The 21,296-nt window shown below is 43.1% G+C and overlaps 1 protein-coding gene across 1 annotated transcript in view; it reads right to left on the bottom strand.

Moving 5' to 3' along the window:
- The window catches only part of LOC131482426 (leucine-rich repeat-containing protein 37B-like), a 28,921-nt gene extending 9,320 nt beyond the window's left edge, over positions 1-19,601 (bottom strand). Inside the window, exons 1-8 of the mRNA XM_058676461.1 lie at positions 18,638-19,601; positions 17,248-18,607; positions 14,691-14,762; positions 12,040-12,111; positions 9,353-9,424; positions 8,785-8,865; positions 1,642-1,713; positions 1,102-1,176 (exon numbers count right to left, since the gene is read on the bottom strand). Of these exons, the coding sequence (XP_058532444.1) occupies positions 1,102-1,176; positions 1,642-1,713; positions 8,785-8,865; positions 9,353-9,424; positions 12,040-12,111; positions 14,691-14,762; positions 17,248-18,607; positions 18,638-19,055 (2,222 nt within the window). The 5' untranslated portion in view covers positions 19,056-19,601. The remainder of the gene's footprint in view (positions 1-1,101; positions 1,177-1,641; positions 1,714-8,784; positions 8,866-9,352; positions 9,425-12,039; positions 12,112-14,690; positions 14,763-17,247; positions 18,608-18,637) is intronic.
- Positions 19,602-21,296: the final 1,695 nt, after the last annotated feature.

Below are 21,296 nucleotides of genomic sequence, written 5' to 3' on the forward strand. Positions count from 1 at the left end.
TAATGTTGCAAATTGCTGTTGATGTTATATTGGGACTCTTAATTGACTGGGATGATATTCTACCAGCTCTAACTTCGGACCAGAAATGGTCTCCCCAAGAAACTGTTCAACCCATCTGGACAATAAGTAACTGGACTCTATGCTTGGTATACGTTTGCAAGGAAAGAATCTTGATTGAATTTGAACTGTAATACTACATCAAGGTGGAGGAATCCATCAGGGGGGAGGGGCGAGGGGAGGGGTGGGGGGATTCCCAGAGCCTATGAAACTGTCACATAATGCAAAATAATAAATAAATAAAAAAGCAGCAGTATTAAATTACCTGGAAAAGGAAAAAAAAAAAAAGACCACTGCAGGTGAATCGTGACTGGAATGCGCTGGCCTGCTTTGTATGTAATTGTCTAAATTCCTGAGGACCTCCAGTAATAAACTCCAGCATTACAGTTGCTTTAATCTTTTGTGGCCACGATTGCAAAGGATTACAGGGAACTCTAGCACTTCCCCTATCCATCAGTGGCCAAGAAGAAAGGCAGAGAGCACCATGGCCTTGACTGACTTGGAGACCTTGCTGAGTGGGGGCTTTAAATCTCAGGAGGGGATGGCAATGGGAAGTGTCCAGGAGCTCAGCTCGAGAAGATGCTTCCAGAGCTTGAGGAGGAAGAGGCTGGAGCAGAAACCAATGGACGTGATCATGATGGAGAGTTCACCATGAGCGTTTGTAGCAGCATTAAAATTGTAAAAATTGGACAACGCAGTTGCCTAAACTGATGAATGGCTATGTTGGTACATTCACAAACTGGAGTCTTACCCAGCAATGGATAATAACAGTAACCCTAGAAACAGGTCGGGTGCTTTGAAGGAAGTGCGGAGGGGAGCGGAGGACTGGCTGAGGGACATTTCAGAGATGTTACAAGTGTTGTGAGTTAGGAATTTGGTGGTGACTCTGCAACCCCGCGTTTGCCAAAGCTCTTCAAACTTTGTAGAAGATTAAAAGTGTGAATTTTAACTTATGAAAATGAATCCTCAATAGATCTGTTTCAAGAAAAACAACCCAAAGCTACAGAAGTGCGTGAAGGTAAATCCAAAGGCAAGATAGCTTACAGGCTTTCCAGTTGAAGGGTCATCATGAGGAGGTTCTCGACTGTGGTGAGCGTCACTTGGGTTGTTCCTAAGTCTCTGCAGGAGAAAGCCAGACAATTCATGCTGTGAACCCCAGGAACAGCTCCACACTTAGGTTTGGGAAGATGTGATTACATCAGTGTTGGCTTCAGAGAAACAAGACAGCTTAAGAGTTTGTCCAGGAAGCCCTGGTTGAAATAATTCTACTGTTTGCTTCATTAAAATGAACAACCTTGATATTGAAGAGTAGAACCTGCACTTTTTTGCCATTATCTTGCTTTTCATTTTCATGCATAACAGTTAACATCTCTTTGCTTCTAGATGTATGTTTCTAACATACACCTGCTTGCAACGCTGCCTCCCCTGCGTGCTGGCTTACTCATCACCAGTTCTTTCTCAGTCCTTATCTTGGTCAGTAACTTTGTTTATTTTCATTATCTTAGTTTAAAATGTTAACTTTATAGTCTCAATGCAAAGTATTTAATTTTTGATGAAGGTAAAGAAGGTTGTTTTAATACTTACAAATATTTTAATGCTGGCAATTTGAAAAGATAAGGATCTTCAACATTGGTCAGAGGATTACGATTGAGATTTCTGAAAAAAATGCAGTGAAATTCAGTTATCTGCTTTTTCAGTATGCACAAACCGGGGAAGTTTATATTCTAAGAGTGAGTTTATTTGCAAATCACTCTTAGAATTTTAAAAGCACTTTTTTTTCCTTTTGGCAACTACCCAAGTGTCTAAAGGAGAAAGTAAAAAATACAAGCAAAGTGGATAACAAATAAAAGATGTGTGGAAGAACTTTCCAGGTCACAAATCCGTACATGGGCTGGGTGTTTGCCCTGTTAATTCAGGTGTGATCGGGCTTGACTCCCAGCTCCAGCTCCTCCCAGTCTCCCACATGAGTACAGCACCCAGGGACCTGAGCAATCCTGCACTGCTTCCCTGGACCATGAACAGAGGCAGAGCATCCAGGACTCGAACCAGTGCCTGTACGGCTTGCAGCACTACAGGTAGAAGCTTTGCTTACTAGCCCATGGTGCTTGCTGGCTGCTGCAGTGTCTGAGTTTTGGAGCCCTGGTTTGAGTCATGGATACCCTGCTTCCAACCCAGCTCTCTGACAGCATGTACCCTGTGAGGGACATACTGTGGCCAGAGATGGCTCAAGGACCTTGCGGGAGAGGCCTGGGTTGATACCTGGCACCTGCTCAGGCCTGACCCCACTCTGGTTGTTGTAGGACTTGTGGGTCTGAGCCAGCAAGTGGAAGAGTTCTGTTTTCTGTTTTTCAGTCCCTATAGCCCTTTTAAATAGAATTAAACGAATAATTTTTAAGGAAGGCTAAAATACAATTCACAGTATGGAAGAAGGTATAGGAAAACTTTGTATCTGGTAAAGTTCTAGTATGCAGAATGGTCAGAATATATAAAGAACTCTGGTAACTCAATTAAAAAGACAATTCAATTTTTAAATCAGAAGGATTTGAATAAGCATGTATTTAATGAAGATGTGTGAATATTCAACATTCATATAAAATGCTCAACATTTGAAGTTGTTAGGAAAAGGCAAATGAAGTACAAATCAGATATCACTTCAGCCTCTCCCTGGGATGGTCATGATCATAAACATACAATGGCGACTGTTGACAAAGGCACATGGAAACGAGATCTCATACATGGCAGGTGCAAATATAAAATGGAGTAGCCAGTGTGGAAAAGGGATTAGTGGTTCCTCAAATAAGTTAACCATAAGACCTAGCAATTTAATTGGGAATCTAATTGAAGAATTAAAAGCAAACATGCCTGCACGAAAACTTGTACACGAGTGTTCATAGTAGCAGTATTTGTAATAGCTTGGAGTGGAAATAACACACATGTCTATGGAAGGATGACTAGGTGAAATGACATTTCCATTTGTACTTGGGGCGTAATCAGTGAGAGGAAGGGATAAAGCATTGGAACCTGTTAGACTTAGAGGGAACTTTAAAACAGTGCGTTGTGTGCAAGAGTCCACACACCAAAGGCCATTTAGTGTATGACTCATTTATATGAAATATCCAAATAATAAAGCAAATCCATAGGGACCCAAAGTAAATTAATGATTTCCCAGACCAAGGGTCAGGGAGAGAAATGGGGAGTAATTTCTAGTTGGCACTGTGCTTCTTTCTGGGGGAACAGACACATTCTGGGCTCCTACTGGGCTCATACAAGTTACCCTGGAGCCCTGGGAAGGAACATACTACACAGCACTGAACCGCATGCTGTCTAGTAAGTTAATTATGTTTCAATTTGGGAAAGAACCACGCTGTAATATTTTAAAATGCAGGTACCAGAAACCAAGTGTGCTGCTAGAGGAAGCAGTGATGAGGGAGGCGTCATTTCCTCCATGATCGGCGTGAGGGTTCATGATGCGTGAAAGAGCCTTGTGCTCCTGTTATCTCTGTCCGACTCCACTCTTCCAGGTGGGATGAATACTGTAAACTTGTTTAGCTCATCAAGTCAGTCAATACTTACCAGGGAGGCTACAAACAGTGTCAGAGGACTGGTTAAAGCATGCTTTCTCCAACTGGACTTGGATTATCCTCCCCCACCCCCTTCCTTTCTCTTTGGCACCACGGTCTGTAAGATTACTAGTGAGCCCTGTGGAAGAAGGCTCCTTGGCCTCTGGAACTGCCTTTCCTGCAGCTGTTAAGAATGATGCAAGCCTTAAACAGCCCGTTTTTGCTGAGTCTGTTATCCTCTGTCCTCAAATGATCCCGGTTCTCCAGTGCTTCATTGTTCCTTGGCAGCGCCCATGACCTTGTATCCAATGGTTCAGCACTTTCCCTTAAAGGCAGCCCTTCTGTGGTTGGCACAGGATCTTGGCATCAGTCTTCTGTCAAATCAAAGTGCGGGGCCGCTCTGTTATCCCACGGCTTCTTGCCATTGTCAGGCACATCTTCCTTCACTATTGGTGGAGAGACGGTGTGCAGGAACGCACTCGGCTCAAATCGGAGGGCTCTACAGCAGCTCTCCTCCGTGAGCCATGTGTTCTCAGGTTCACATGGATGTGCACTGGAGATCATTTCTGTTTCTGACCCATTTCCCTCATTTTGTAAATGATGGTATAGTGATTCTTACTCCATTGCCTTTTATGGGCTTGTGGGAACAAAATATGGCCAAGTTTTCATAGCTCCTGCAACCGTCTCAGAATCAAAGTTTTAGAAATATTATTCTACATGATGTTTTAAAGTTTTCCTTTTTAGAACAGAAACTCAGGTATTTTTGCATTAGCTTTTAATGTAGAACAATGGGAAGGCATAAACTGGCTTAGAAAATAAGGTAACATCTCTTCACTGCTGTTTTTTTTCCCCCCTCCAAATTCCTGTAAAAAGGCCAAACCAGGTGGCTACATTTCCTTTTCTGTTAACCGAGGAAACAAAATCATTACTGTTCTGAATATACTGAATTCCACAGAGTTACATAAAGCATGACCAGAACAGGCAGTGAAAATACATTGAACATGATACAGTCTCCGACACGGTCTAAGCTGGCATCGCTAGGCAGGCAGGGAGGACCATGTTATCTAGAGGGAGGAGTCAGAGAAGAGAGCAGAACGGCTGGAGGCAGAGTGCTCCTTTAGCTGTGTGCTGTGATCCCTGACCCGTGCAGCTTCAGAGCAAGGCCCCTGACTGTGTCGATTTAATTCAAGGGCAAAGTCTGAGGAATCTGAAATTGCTTACATTTTAATGAAAGCCTGAGTACAGAAGAGTCTTGAAGAAGACTTCACGTGGGGAACCACGAAGGAAGGGCAGGCCCTGGAATCAGGCAGACCTGCGCCTGAAATCTCTTTCTGTCACTTGCTAGTGAAGTGACTGATAAGGAATATGTCCGAGTTTGACTTAGTGGCCTTAACCACATCAGGCAGCTGAAGGACTCGTTCTGAGCTGGAGATTTCGGGATTCCCAGAGATGGCCTGGTCTGGAGCTCTGGCTGTGTGGACTGCACAGGGGAGGTGGAGCTGCTCTGCTGGCACTGTTCAGGGTAGACAAGTTCAAGATACAGTGCACCAAAGTACAACACAATGCAGCTGCTTGTGGAGCCTGTCTCTTATTGGAAGTGTGAGTCTAGGCAAGTTATTCAGGGTCTCTTTTGAGTTTAAACTCCCTCAGCAAACAAAATAGGAATTGTTATTCTGAATGGCAAGAATTGTTGGGAAAGCGGAATATGCTAGAAGCAATGTATGTAGATTTGTTCCATGTGCTAAGTAGTATTGTAAGAACATTAGGTATGCGATCTCGTTTGTGTAAAGTACTTAGTATGGTTCCTAAAACATAGTCACCCTAATAAAGTAGTTACTAAAGCATGTTTCCTCTGATATGTAGCAGTTAATATAGAATTAAAAAAAGTGTAAGAATGAAATTATGTGATTGTCAATTTTAGGTCTTGTTTATACTCCCGTGGAGCTGTGGTCTTCCCAATTTTACTTGCTTGAATATTATGGTTAATGGTGAATTAAGCCTGTGAACATAGAATGGACTAAAATTATGTCTGCAAAACAGAGGAAGAGAGGAAGGAGTTTTTGGTGGAGGAAAGGAAGAGTGAGGGAAGTGTGATTGTGGAGGCCATTAAATCTGTTCTGTTAATTTTTAAAAGGTGTATTTATTTTTTGTCAGAAAGGCAGATTTGCAGAGAGGAGAGACAAAGAGAAAGAGCTTCCATTCACTGGTTCACTCCTCAAGTAGCCGCAAGAGCTGGAGCTGAGCCAATCTGAAGCCAGGAGCCAGGAGCTTCTCCCAGGTCTCCCACGCGGGTGCAGGGTCCCAAGGCTTTGGGCCATCCTTGACTGCTTTCCCAGGCCACAGGCAGGGAGCTGGATGGGAAGCAAGCTGAGCAGCCGGCACTCAAACTGGTGCCCATACGGGATCCTGGCACATGCAGGGTGAGGATTTAACCACTGAACCATTGCACTGGGCATTGTTTTGTTTATTTTAATAAAACCTTAAAAATTGTATGAGTGGAGGAAGAATTAACATGAGGGAAGAGAATATCATATGAGAAGAATATGAAAAGAGTTTCAGAATTTCTGGGAGTAATACTGTGGTTAATTAGCACCACCCCCCAAGATGCCCCAAAGGGCAGGCATGAATTACTATTTTTCCTGTTTGTGCCTCTCTGAGTTTGGGAGGAAGCTACTGAAATTCCAGGGCATACCAAAAAGGGATGGTTGGTTATACTGTGCAGCATGCGAACTTAGGTTGTCTCCACAGTTTCCCCAAAGGAACGTGGCTGTATCTTCCATATGAGGCCACAGGTGAATGACCCAGTCTGGAGAAAGCTTGGATTTCCTTCCTACTCACTCACGGTGCTTGAGGTTTTTTTGCACAGTGTTGATATAATGGAGGTAAGCAAATATGTGGCTGTGCCCCATTTTAGTAAGGTATTGCCTCTCTGTTGTAAAGTCCTTCAGTTCCTAAATTTATAGAACTTATATTGCCAGAACCAAAGAAATGGCAAATAATTTTGTAAAATAAACCATTGGACTTGGACTCACATGCATGGATGAAAGAGAAGCAGAAAAAAGTATCCTTAGTGTTGAAAATGATCAGCCACTGCTTGTTTTCCATGGTGCAGTTCGTTATTGATTTTGGGTGAAAGAGATATAATTGTTTTGGCTATTCAGAGTGTGATGTCGGCAGTAAGCTCTTGGCATGCCTTGCAGGTGGCTAGCAGATACCCAGGAAACTGATCCTACCACACTGCTGTTTGTCAGTCACAAGTTTCATTCAGAAGATTATTTATTGAGATGTAGTTACATGTAAACCAAGGGTGAATGCAGATGTTTCTATCACAAAAACATCCAAGATTATGAATCCTAGAATTGCCAACACCCCACTGGGACCTTGGAAGGGGTCTGTGCAAGTGTAGAGTCTTGAACTTTAGGCTCCAAGTTATGGTGACTCTCTCTCAGCCTGACCTCTTTTCTGGATTTCATTATTTTAGGGATTAGTATTTTTTTTAATTTTATAAAGACCCCAGTCATTGGTCATAAGATTACTGGCACCTTCCCTGGAAAATGTGCTTTTCAGCAAAGAGGCAATAGACTTGCTTCTCAGGGTGGCGAATGTTTCCTGGAGCAGGTTTGTCTAATAAAAGGATCCCATTGAATGAGGCCAACTCTCAGAACACACTTGGTGGAGTGTAACTGTTTCAAGTGTCTTTGGAAGCTACTGTGGGTTAGTGACATTAAGATTATATAGCAGAGGGCCTGGTGTGGTAGCCTAGTGGCTGGAGTCCTCGCCTTGCACGTGCCCGGGATCTCATATGGGCGCCGGTTCTAATCCTGGCTGCTCCACTTCCCATCCAGCTCCCTGCTTGTGGCCTGGGAAAGCAGTCAAGGACGGCCCAAAGCCTTGGGACACTGCACCTATGTGGGAGACCCAGAAGAAGCCCCTGGGTTCGGATGGGCAGTTCCAGCCGTTGTGGCCACTTGTGGAGTGAACCAGTGGACAGTGAATGGAAGATCTTCCTCTGTCTCTCCTTCTCCCTGTAAATCTGACTTTCCAATGAAAAAATAAAAAAGAAATCTAAAAAAAGATGAAAGATTACATAGTAGAATCGGTTTTCAGTGTCAGCTAGCTCTGTTTTTCTTCGTTACCATGAAGCGAATGCTTAGTTAGGTAACAGAAACTTGACAAATTAACCAGTTCCTCCTCCGCTCTGTCTAGTCGCTCATCCTGTGTTCCTATTTTTTTTTAAATGCCTAAATTTACTAATATAAAATGGTCAGATTTTGCCTGTAGGTCAGCAGAGGCTTAGTGTAGTGTTACTTCCCATCCTGTCTCCTTCCTTATTTCCCACTTCCCCGAGTTTTGACAATAGCATGCCTCATTTTCACTTCACAGTCACAGGTTCAGCACTGTCTTAGGGTGAGACAGCAACATACGGCAGATAGAATACAGTAACCAGGAGCCGAAAGACCAGAACCAAAAACTGCTAGTGTAAACAGAATGTATCCACCACTTTCCCTGCTTCCCAGGTTTCTTTAAAGGTAATGTATAACTTCATGATCTGGGCAACTTTGGCTTGGTTTCAGGAATTCTTTTGCATTCTTACTGAAAAGCAAGTGACCCTAAGAAAACACCAGAATTTTTTGCTCTCAGAGGAATTTGTGTTAGATTTTTTAAAATATACAGATACATGGTGAATACATTTAAACAGTGGATGGATAGGAACTGAAGGTAAATTCAGAAGTGGCATTCCAAGGATGATGCATGGATGCATCAGGGCAGCATTGTCGAGGGTGACGCCAGTGCTAATTTGAGTATTAGCTGCTCGATGCCTTCCATTGCGCTTGCCAAAAATTGGAAAGCAGACCATGTTTCCTGTTACACACGTGTCTCAGGCGCTTTAAACCTCAGTTTCCTCATTTGAATAAAAGACTGAAACACGTGTCGCACCCACCTTTCTCTATACCTGACTCTCCCCGCCTGAATCAGAGGCCCTCATGGCCATGTGTTCCTCTCAACTGTGGAAACAATGTGAAAAATAAAATTTAAAAAGCATGAAAGCTAAGACCACTCATTTCAGAGTTTATATGGAGAGGGCTTAATACCAAGATAGCCGTAACTGTATAAAATGTTTCCACTTTAATTGTTTTTAAATGTGCTTATCTTCCACTTTACTTACATGGTGTGCAGAAACTGCATTCCATGCCACGCCTGAAATGTCCCAAAGCTCAGTTTTATGAGTAAATTGCAACGAAGATCTCTACCAAACAAAAAAAAAGATACAAGTTAAGGAAGATGATGAAGAAGAAATACATTTTTAAAGAATATTCTTTTTTCAGCAGTGAGCCTAATTTACACAGATGTAATATCACTTCCACACGTTATACAGTAAGGAAAATGCAGGTGCAGGCAGACGAGACTTGCCTGAGTTCCGGAGTGACATTTAGGGACAGTCCCTTCCGGTGGAGGTTTGTTTTCTAGCAAGTGTGACATCAGCTCACTAGATGCCAGCAGCAGGTGCACAGCTGCCAAACGGCTGAGCAGCCCTGCTCTGTAATGATTCACCCTGACCCGTGTATCTCATAATATTCTTGTGAGAGACTAAAAGGACCTTTTACGTAATTTTAGTAATTTTCCAATAAAGAAATTTAAAGTAGAATTGTAACCATATTGTCAAGTGAACAGCAAGGTATTTTTACAATTGAGATTTAGTAAAATTCTCTCTATATAATGAAAATGTAACTTACATAGACTGCACAAAAGGGAGTGACTCAAATGCACGTCTTTCGATAAATTCTATTTTATTGCAGGATAAATCTCTAGGAAAGAGGAGTGTTGTTTTCATTAGATATTGCGTATCCAGTCAGTAATAATAATAAAATTTATATTTGATAATGTTGAATATACAGTTTTTTCTAAATGCCAAAGCTTTGGACTTGTATTTGAACTTTACGAAGGTACTAACCCTTTGTCTTAACCTCTCTTACTGATTTCACTTTTAGGAGCTTCCTAAATACACAATTATAGGTCAACATAGATTTTGAAGGCAGGCTTTTCTGAGAGCAGAATTGATTAGATGGCCTTTCACAGTCTTCATCAATCCAAATCGTGAGCTCAAAGTTATCTCTCGCTAATTTCTAATATTTTGAAAGGCATATTCTCACATTTGTACACCTTCCCTGGTTTAGTTCTGTTTTTCTGACTTACTCAGTACCAGAAAAAAAATATTCTTTCAAATAATTTGAAAGCAAAATATTTCCCCAACTAACTCATGACTTTGAATTGAGTGACATGGCAAAATTATAGGTATACAAATTATCAATTATAGAATGATGCTTTCTAGCATATTAAACTTATTTTTGGTTTGTTATTGCTTGACATTCCCTGAAAGCAGTTTCTTTAATTGTACAGTGATAAGACGTCAGAAAATAACAGAACTGGATTCCTACTTGAGAACACTCCCCCTTAATCCTGGGGCCCTTATTTCTGCTGATTACAGTTGGTTCCTCACTTTTCAGCTGATTGACTGTAACTGTCATCCTGTGGGGTCTCCGTTTCTGGAATCCCCTTGTCTACACTTGATCTTAGCCAAAAGGCCGAGAAGCGACAGAATCTGCTTTTCTAATCACCAGCATCACCTAGGTTCTTACTGAAGACGCAGATTCCCGGCCCTATGCTAGATGAACTCAAGCTGTAGTCTTGGGGGTGGAGTTCAGACCCAAGTTCTAGCAAGCTCTCCGGGTAATTCTGATGCAAGCTCCAGTTTGTTTGTTGTTTGTTTGTTGTTGCACTCCTGTGATAACATACTTGCCCCTTGGTGACTCCTGTGCCTCGCTAGCATCCACGGTTCTGGAAGACGTGGCTTCAAGCTCTTGCTTTCCCTGCTTGTACTCTACAGGTACTCATGCTGTCCCTTATAAACTTCCACGTATTTCTCCTTTCTCTGTCTGATGATACCCAGTAGCCCTGAGGTCCTGTTCAGCTGGCCATTCTCCCTGGCCTAGTTGGCAGTCTCTTCTACTCTTCTGTTGTGTGAAAACAGTCTGTGCCCCTTTGGCTCCTTAACTATTTTGCCACCTGTTTCTCCAGAGTGTAAACTTCTTGAAAGCATGAGTTGCTCTTGCTCATCTACATTGTCCACTGTTTAACACCGACTTACAGGAATAAACTAAACCCAGGCGTTTGTAAAACACACGAGTAGCTGAGGAGTAAGTACAATGAGGAAAAGTGACTTTTTTTTTTTTTTTTTTAGAATTTGGGTTTCTTATTTCATGGTCCCTCTGCAGCACTTTGGCCACACTTTCTCATCTACTTCGTGTTATTTGGGTCTTAGTTTGAGCACATGTTTTTGTTTCTCTGTAGAATTGTGATCTCCTAGAAAGGCAGAATCTGTCTTCCTCACTTGTGGTTTCATCAATAGTATGAAAAGTCCTTAGCATACTCTTAGCTTTAAAAAACTTGATTGGCATTTTATGAGTGATGTGTATCATAAAATAATGAGCTTACAAAGAATTTTCTAGAAGCAACAATGGAAGTTCTAGTACTTAGCAGTATTCTCATATATTTTTCTCCAGTCTGTAGGGTTTGGAAGCCCTGATGGCAGAGGCCCAGCTGGATTTGTCCCACTAAGACCTAGAAGTTCTGATCATTCAGAGGATGACGGTTAGTATCCTGTCAGGTTCTTTACACCTACTCTCCTTAAGCCTTGTATGTTTGAAAGAAGAATCTGTTTGCCAAAGGGGACCGGTAATGAGCCCAGAAAGATTGGATGGTGAACAGATGCCAACACCAGGAACTGTTATTTTAGTATCTGTTTCCAATATGACTACTGAAATCCTTAACACCAGTCTGTTCTGGTAGCTTAATATTCTTGATGACATTATTTCTGTAATTCACCTGCTTGGCAAATGATTCAGTCGTTCAAGGTTAATCTGATGAAGACTGTTTTATTCCCTTTGTTGTATATGACCAACCTGTTCAAACCTGTTTTGTAAAGGCCAGGTGGTGTTTGTGACTTTTTGTGTCTGTTACATTTTCTTGTTTCTTTTTTTTTTCTTTACAGTTTCTTAGAAATGTAAAAATCATTCTTAATTTGTGGCCAATATAACAACAGACCTTAGATCAGATTTCATCCATGGATCATCCATTAAATATAAATATCATCAGTCGGTGTATGGATATTTATGGTAGAGGCCATATGATTCTTAACAACTATTCATATCACGCTCTTCTATAAATGAAGTGTTTTCTGTTTCTTATCTATGTCACTTTGAAAATGCAAAGTGTATGGTAGGTATCCTCCTGTAGAGATGATACGATACCCCATAGCACAGACTTACAGGAGAAACTTCAGAGATCATTCAGTTCAGACCTGTGTTTATTTCTTACATAATAAAGCTAAAATCTCATAAGTACATACGACCAACTAACTTACAAATGCCGGATGGATGTCAGACCTTCAAATGTGTCCTTATGTAACTCAGTCAACTCGTTTTCACTGAGGATTCTGGAAAATGAAAAAGACATTTCGGTGTCACAATGAAAGCTAACTGCAACTCTTCGCTTTCTAGGAGTGATTGCGTATGTAGAGGAAGCTTTGGTGAAAGTGCTGCCTCCCTGTCCTGTTCTAAATTAGGGTGAGTGATGTCTGCTTTTCAAATTCTCTCTTTTTGGTCCATTTCTGTATATAATACACACACACACACACACAGACACGCACGCTATCCACCCTTCAACCAAATCATACATGTAATTCCACTTTTGAGCCCGTAATGTGTGTGTTGGAACATGAAGAGAGGTGCTGCCCAGTTCCTTCTCTTTTTTTTTCCAACCTTACTCCCATAAGTCCCATGTTTAATGTGTGCCAGGGCCACAAGCTAAGGTAGACTTGAAAGGCAGTGATGATGGCTGAGTACTTGAATCCTTGGCATCCATGTCGGAGACCAAGGTTAAGTCCAGGCTCCTGGCTCTCACCCAGTCCCAGCCACTACAGCCATCTGAGGAGTGAACAGTGTATCAGAGCATTCTCTCTTTCACTGCCCCCCCCCGCCATAAGTAAAATAAAATAAAAAAAAATCTCTTGTACTGTCATCTCTTGCCTTTCCTAGTCCCTCCTTCACTCTAAAGAGGAAACTAGTGTTTTTTTCCTGTCAGATGACTTTCATTTTTCTTACAAATTTGAGAAATAAAATCTCAAAACCAGATATAGTCAAGGCTGATACACACTAAGTGTATTATTTAAGAAATCCACAGATCAGAAATCTCCATTGCCTGATTCTAGCATTTTTCACTTGGCATTGAGATATTAGGACTAAGGAGAAAACTTATCTCCAGCCATAATCCTTCTTCTTTGTTGTATTTTTTAATTTTTATTAAAAAATGATTTCTGACTTCTCTATGCAAGTTGAACCAATGATATGACATACAAAACTATCATGAAAAGTCTCAGTTAATTGTTCCAGATTTGAAGTATTTTTTTCCACAGTTATGTATCTAAACTCATTCCTTTCAAAACTCAGTAAGAAAAATGATAAAAACAATCCAGTAAAAGGACAATGGACAGTAACCTTACAGAATATAAGTTTTTAATAGATAAAAACATTCAGTTTACGTGTAATCAGATAAATCCAAATTCAGATGGGACCCCTTTATTTGCCTGTCATGTTAGCAGAAGATGGGGAGTATCCAGTGGTAAAAGGCTGAAGAGTCAGTGTTGTGGTACAGCAGCTTAATCCACCTTGTGGAATACCTGGGCTTCCTATGGAAGAGCCTGGTTCAAGGCTTGGTCCCCTGCTCCGGAACCAGCTCCCTGCTGACGTACCGAGGCCACAGGCGTCAAGCACCCAAGTGCTTGATTTGCTGCCATCCTTGTGGGAGAACCAGAATCAAGTTGCTGGCTCCTGGCTTTGACTGTTTTAGACATTTGGGGAGTGATTCAGTGGATGAGTGAGAGCCATTGATTGGTTCATTCGTTCTGTCTCAACCTTTCTGTGCTGTTCACACCCTGTCCCTTCTCTCACAAATAATCTTAGAGAAAAAGACGAAAACAAAAACGGAGGGGGTTGGAGTGATGGCTCAGCTGGTTGATCCTCTGCTTGCAAGCACTGGCATCCCATTTGAGCGCCCATTTGTGTCCCAATGCTTCACTTCTCATCCAGCTCTATGCTTGTGGCCTGGTTTCCCAGCAGAGAACGGCCCAAAAGCCTGGGACCTTGCACCCAAGTGGAAGACCTGGAGGAAGCTCCTGGCTTCAGGCTCAGCTCTGGTCATTGCATCCATTTGGGGAATGAGCCAGTAGATGGAAGAAAATCTTTCTGTCTCTCCTTCTCTCTGTAAATCTGCCTTTCCAATAAAAAGGATGTAGGGAGCTGAGTTCCATTATATTTTGTTCACTGGGCTGTAAGTGGGCACAGCTTTTCTGAGGGCAATTTAAATTTCATGTTTCCACAGTCTTCATCCAAACTTTTTGCTTTTGAGACATGCATTTTGCAAAGGTGTTTATTCGTGTTTGGGAATATTGCAGCAGTGCAAGAAAAATGGGTACAATCTAAAATCCATCAACAGAAGCATTATTAAATAAAAGTCATATGGCCATACTATGGACCAGCGTGCAGGAGTTTAAATGAATAGAATACCCATCTGAGTACCAGGAGGGAAGGAGATCCAGCACACATTATGAAATGAAAGAATCAAGTTGCAGGATGTCATTATTTAATAGGCACACAACATATTTTTCTGCATGTAAGTATGTATGTGGGTAAATGCATAGGAAAATGTCTGGAAGAATATTACTGAGCTGGTGCAGTGCTGACCTCATGGCTAGGGAGTTAAGAATGGTAGAAGGTTTTAATGATCCCTATTACTTTTTATCTACAGAGAATATAATAATGTATTGCTGATATAGTCAAATGTGAATTCCAGAGGTTTGTTATTTCAGACCCTGTGCTTAGTTAACATAACGGCAGCGTTACAGTCCGTGGGTGTTGACTGTGACATTGTGGGGACTGTTTCTCAAGGTACTGCAACAAGACAGATCTTACAGTGCAGTTAGTCTTTTGTATCCAAGATTTGGAAGCACATACTCACAATTTCTCAGCCCAACGGTATGCTTTCCATACACTTTCATCGATGTAAGAAATAGAGTTTCCTTGGAAATTTCTGTAAGGGAGCACAGTTTATGTCTTTGAGTAGGTAGGAAAAAAACCTAACAGGCCAAGGGAAAGAATCGTGGCAACCTCAAGGGGAACATTTAAATACAGAAGATACTGTCAGCTTTCTATAAATACCAGCACTTGTAATTCCCATGGCTCTCTGCCTCCCAGTTTGCTCAGTCGATGAATAACATAGAGCCACTGGCACAAGAACTGAGGTGTCGTCTCAGAAGCTCGACTTCCTTTCCAGTCCTTGTGCAGATAGTGGTAGTAGGTTACATTGGGCATTAAGGATTTTTTTTTTCCAAAACCACTTAGTTCTCTAAACTTCTAAAAGTCAATAAGAAAATTATCATCCAACTGAAGTGGGCAGAATTTATTGTTACAAGTAAGAATAATGAAACCCTGTGGCAAGTACTAGCGATGCTCTGGCCATGCGTCGTCTACTGGAATCGCTCCATCTATTGAATGAATAAACAGTTAAAAATTAGAGGCGGGGGTTTGTGGAGACCCTGTGTGGTCGCCTAGCAGCTAAAGTCCTCGCCATGCATGTACTAGGATCCCATATGGGCGCCAGTTCCTATGCCAGTGGCCCTGCTTCCTATTCAGCTCTCTGCCTGTGGCCTGGGAAGGCAGTCAGGGACAGCCCAAAGCCTTGGGACCCTGCAGCCACCCTCATGGGAGACCCAGAAGAAACTCCAGATTCCTGGCTTCAGATCAACTCAGCTCCAGCCATTGCAGACACTTGGGGAGTGAATCAGCAGACGGAAGATCTTTCTCTGTCTCTCCTCCTCTCTGTATGTCTGACGTTCCAATAAAAATAAATAAATCTTAAAAAAAAAATCAGGGGTGCTCAGCATGGTAGCCTTGTACGTGCTGGGATCCTGTGTGGGCGCTGGTTCGTATCCAGCTGCTCCCCCTCCTATCCCGCTCCCTGCTTGTGACCTGAGAAATCAGTAGAGGAGGGCCTTGGCACTCTGTCCCCACATGGGAGACCTGGAAAAAGCTGGCTTCAGAATGGCTCAGCTGCAGCCATTGTGGCCATGTAGAGAATGGACCAGCGAATGCAAGATCTTTCTGTCTCCCCTTCTGTCTGTAACTCTGTATTTAAATAAAAATAAGCAAATCTTCATTAAAAATAAAAAACAGAGACACTAATTGTTGCTGTGGAAGGTCTTTTGGAATGTGACATAGGGGAGAAGGGCCAATCACTGAGCCATGAGTGAGCACTTCGTTATGAACAAAACCAAAACGTGAAAGGAGATCAGAAGCAAGGACACACAGCAAAACAGTAACGTGAGTTACTGTCCAGGTGATAGGATCTGGAGGATGGGATAATCAAGGCTACGGAGGATTCAGATTGTCGCATTTTATAATATGTTCTTTGTACTTTTGGGGAATGTATTCATAGATGATATACATTTAAAAGGGCCTGCCGAACTCCTCAGCTTCAACTGTGTGACTTATTGTCTTTACCTTTATCTCTGTCCCAGCATTTAGGGAATGAGGTGATGGACGAGACCTCTTTTTGTCTTGCTGATTCTCAAGTCCATATTTATATAAAACCACTTAAATAAAGACATTTAAAAAGGAAAATTTTCAAAAATCCTCCTATTTAGAATTATCTTTCTCTTGCTCAGCAACTTCTAACGACTCTCCAGTTCCTCATTACATATCCTTAATCTTCACAGCTGGTGGTCAAGATTGTTCATACAGTATCTTTGTTTTCTGATTAATCCTTTGTAGTCAGACTGTCTTCTACATCTTGATCATTCCATCATACAGCCCTTGCTTCATCTGGACTCCCTGTCTGACTCTATTTAACAAATGAGAGCCATGTTTTGAGTCCCAGGCGAAGGTTTAGGTTATCCATGCTCTATCTGTGGCACCTACAGTACTCTGGCGCAGAATGGCTGCTAGAGAAACAAAGTTGAACTCAGGCTGTGACGGAGGGGCTGAGTAACAGTAATATTTATTACTAGCTAACATTCGCATGTATGTGATAGAAGTGTTTGTTCACTCTTCTAAATATATATATACTAGTTTAAGGAAATGAAAACTGCCATAACCAATTTTACAGCTGAGAAAACTGAATTATATCTGGACAATTTTCCCAATGTCCCAAAGGTAATAAGTGAAAGATCTGTGTTCAAAAACCAAACAACCTGATTCCGAAATTTGTCCTTAAGAGCTATGTATCATCTCTATTAAGTTCGGTTGAGGGGTGTGCATGAGAGTAGGAGTGAAACAATGAAGCAACAATATGGTGAATTTTAGTAAACACTGGTCAAGGAAAGGAGTCAGGGCTGTCATGAGTGAGGCTGCAGAAGAGGCACATGAGTAGAAAGAGGAGGAAGATAAGTTGACAAGCAGAAGGTTAGAAAAAGAAGTCAGTGTAGGTTGGGGACATGAGGTAAGCCCAGGCAGAACCCGAGGAAAAGGCTGCCATGCCAGGCAGGATATAGGGAAATATGAGGAGAGGTAATTCTTACAAGGTGATGAAGGTGGCATTGTAGGTGCCGGCCTCCGGTACGGGAATTTCGCTGAGCTTCTGCGCTGGACTGAGACCAACACATGAAAGTGTCTGATCTTTGCAGCTACATATCTGACACAAGTTTTTGGTGGTGTTCTGTTGCTTTTGTACATACGCAGTGTTTTCTGGGGTGTAATTTACAGGATATTGAGCTGTAGTAGGTTTCCCGCTCAAAGGTTGACCTGTGACTCTAGGTAGATTTGGGCGCTGAGTCTGAACCTTATCTGAATGCCGACCTGTCGTTCTCTTCAGGTTTGTAGCAGGCACTGAAGTTCCGGTAAGGTCCGTATTTAAAGGCTGAATTGTGGCACTGGGTGATATTGAATGCCGAGCTTGATCAGACCCTGGAATTGGAACTGTCATCTCATTATTTACTGGGGATTGAGTGGAAACCTTTTGCAGCTCTGGAGGCTGAGTTCGGGTCATCTGCACATTTGTAAAAGGTTTAACCTCTTTGGTATATTGTGGGTTTATGGTAACTTCCAGGTCCAGAGGCTTAACTGTGGCTTGTGGCAGGTTTGTATGCTGCATCTGAATTTGGTCTGTCTCTGGGAGTGTCACCTGTGGGTACATTGAAAAAGGATAAGGAGATGCAGCTGTCAAGTCGGTAGAATGTCCAGGCTGTGTAGGGGTTACAATAATTTCTAGCTTCAAAGGTTCAAGTTTGGCATTGGGTGACACTGGAGTTTGATTTTCACTTGGTTTTGGAACTGCCATTTCATAAAAAACCGGAGGCTGATACACCACTTCAGTAGGTGGCTTTGGAGGCTGAGCTGTAGCTTCCTCCATCGTTGAATGTGGTTCACCTTCTACATTGGGTTCTGGAGTTAAGGTAAGTTCTAGGTCAAAAGGCTGAACTGTGACTTCTGTCAGGTTTGGGGGCTGAGCCTGAACTTGGTCAGGTTTCGAAAGTGCTGCCTCCTGGTACGTTGGAGAGAGTACTGTAGTCTTCTTCAGGGCTATAGAAGGGTCAGCTTTCATCATGGGTTTTGGTGTTATGGTAAGCATTGTGTTCAGAGGCTGCACTGTGGTTGGATATTGGGTTGTACCTTCTTCAGGGGGTTGGATTGAAGCCTCTTGTGTGTTTGCAGAGGTTTCAGTTGCCATACTGCTGGTTTCTGGAGTAACAGTATTTTCCAGGTCCAAAGGTTGAGTCGTGGCTAGAGTTAGATTTGCGTGTGGAGTGTTAGTTTTGTTCAGGGCTGTAAGTTGCTCACCCTCTCCAGAAGGTTCTGTAGTATTAAGTAATGGCTTCAAAGATTGAATTGTGACGTAGGATGATCCTGAAGGTTGAGCTTGATCCCGACCTGCTGTTGGAGCTGTTACCCCAACATACACTGGAGGTTGACCTGTAGCCCCTGTAGGTGCTTCTGTGAGCGGAAGTGGGGTTTTCTGCATTGATGTAGAAAGTTCTCCCTTTGTAGTGGGTTTTGGAGTTACAGTAAGCTCTAGATCCAAAGGTTGAATACTGGGTGCTATTGGATACTGAGGTTTGTTATTAGCTGGTGTGGCAAGTGTCACCTTCTGATATAGTGAGGGTTGACCTGTACCCTCCTTGGATGTCCCTGGAGTTTGGGTCTTCTGCATGATTAGAGGAAGTTCACCTGTCGTAATAATAGGTTGTGGAGTTACAGTAAGTACCACATCCAAAGGTGGAACTGTGACTTTGGACAGATTTGGCTGCCGAGCTTTAAACTCCTGCTGGGTTGCATCTAATTCTGTCTCCTTAGGGAAGTCTTGTGGGTTAGCTGGAACTTCTTGTTGCATTGGGAAATATTTCACCTTCTGGAGATTCTTTGGAGGCTCAGCGGGAGAAGATTCCACCTTTTCAGGCAGTTTTGAAGCCTGGGAAGGCTGGCTAACTTTCCCAATGGAAATTCTAAGCTTAGCAGGGCCCTTCTGCTGACTAGGGGAAGGATAAACTTGGGAAGTGGCCTTTGAGCCTATGGTAAGTACAATATGCACGGATTTCTGTGTGGTTTTAGGCACGCTTAAAGGCTGACTTCTGAATAGTGGTGGATATGTTGTTGAAATAGCATCATCAATATCTGGAAATGGCAATGCATATTCCTCTTGGGTTGGTTCAGCACCTGCTGTGGGTACTTGATGAGGATTTAAATTCTCTTGCTGGCTTGGAGAAGGTTCCTTAAGAATTTCTTCAGGCTGAACTGGGACCTCTTGAACTGTAGGGTTTGGCTGCTGAGCTGCAACCACCTCCTGGTGTTTCAAAGACTCCGGCTGTGTGGGTGTTATTGAGGATTGAGCTGGGGCCTCCGGTTTGGTTAGGATTTGTACGGGTTTAAGAGTAACAACGTGCAGTGTTGGAGGCTGAAGTTGATCATGGCCCGGAAAGGAAGTTGTTACCTTCTGGGGCTCTGGAGGTTGATCTAGAGCTTCATTAAGGCTCTCTACAGCCTGAGTTTGGGTTTCTTGTTGGCTTGTGGCTTCAGTCACAACATTCTCAGGGCTCTGTAAATTTTCAACCGTTTCCTCCTCCTGCTGGGTCGTAGGGGGTTTCTCACCCTGAATAACTTCTGGAGGTTGAGCTGATAATGGTTCAACCTCTTCCAGAGACTCTGGAGGCAGAGCTGGGGCCTGAGGTTGGTTTGCAGAAGATTCTCTGTCCTTAGCCAGGACTGAGGGCTGAGTTGTGATGTCAGGGCCAATTAGAGACATTCCCTCTCTTGCTGTAGGTTCTGCTGTTATGGTAAGCATTAGATCTGGAGGCTTAGTTGTTACGCTGGAAATATATGAATGCTGAACTTGCGGTGAAATTGTTATTTCATGATGATCTAGAGGCTGGACTGGAGCTGCTTTCTCCAGCTCAGAAGATTTTGCCTCAGAAGTCTCAGAAGACTGAGCTGATTGGTCCTGGTGAGCTCTATAAAGCTCGGTCTCCTGGGGAGGGACTAGAGTGTGAGCTGAGGCCTCATGCTTGTCTGGAGCAGATTGAGTCTCCACAAGAGACTCAGCGAAGTGAGCTATCTGTTCCTGTTCACTGGAAGAAGGTTCTGTCTCCATAGAGGAGGATCCTAGGGGCTGAGCTGGAGACTTATGCTGGAGTGGAGGAGGTTGACTCTGCACAAGAGACTCAGCATATTGAGCTATCTGGTCCTGTTCACTGTTAGAAGGTTCTGTGTCCACAGAGGAGCTTGGGGTGAATGATAGGGATTCCTGCTGGAATGGAGAAGCTTCCACCTCTGTTAAAGGGCCTGAAGGCTGATCTAGAGGTTCATCTGGGACTAGAGCAGGTTCAGTCTCCACAGAAGGACCTAGGGTGGGAGTTCTGGGTTCCTGCTGGAATGGAGAAGGTTCTGTCTCTGCAGAAGGGACTGGTGTCTGATCTGGGAGTTCCTCCTGGGTTGGAGAAGGTTGTGTGTCCAAATACGGGCTTGGAGTTTGATAAGGAGCCTCCTTCTGGGCTGAAGAAGGTTCATTCTCCACAGGAGACTCAGCATTCTGAGCTGGCTGCTCCTGTTCTCTGGGAGAAGCTTCTGTCTGCGCAGGAGGGCCTGGAGTCTGAGCGAAGTCGTCTTGCTGGGTTAGAGAAGGTCTGTCCTCCATGGTAGGCTCTGAAGTTACAGTACCCTCCATATCTGTAGGCTTACCTGTATCGCTGGGCAAATTGTAATGGTAAGCTTGATTCTGGTTTTGAGACCAACTGGTCACCTCCTGAATCTGTGGAGTCTGAGCTGTAAGGTTCCTTGTGGGGGTTGCTGGAGTTTGGGTCTCTTGCTGTACTAGAGATTTGACTTCCACAGGGGGTGTTGAAGGCTGCTCTAGGGCTTCTGCTTGGTTTCTAGAAGGTTCACTCTCCTGGGGAGAGTCAAAAGGTTGCTTGCTATGATAATATTCAGTGTTCACAGGTAGGTCTGGGGACTGAGTCGGGGCCTCCTTCTCTGCAGTAGATGGGTTGCCCATGACAGCATACTCTGAAGGCTGTGCTGGGGCATCTTGTTGCATCGAGGAAGGTTCATTCTCCACAGAGAGCTCTGAAGTCTGAGTTAG

This window comes from Ochotona princeps, chromosome 17 (assembly GCF_030435755.1).
Source record: "Ochotona princeps isolate mOchPri1 chromosome 17, mOchPri1.hap1, whole genome shotgun sequence".
Lineage (NCBI taxonomy): Eukaryota > Metazoa > Chordata > Mammalia > Lagomorpha > Ochotonidae > Ochotona > Ochotona princeps.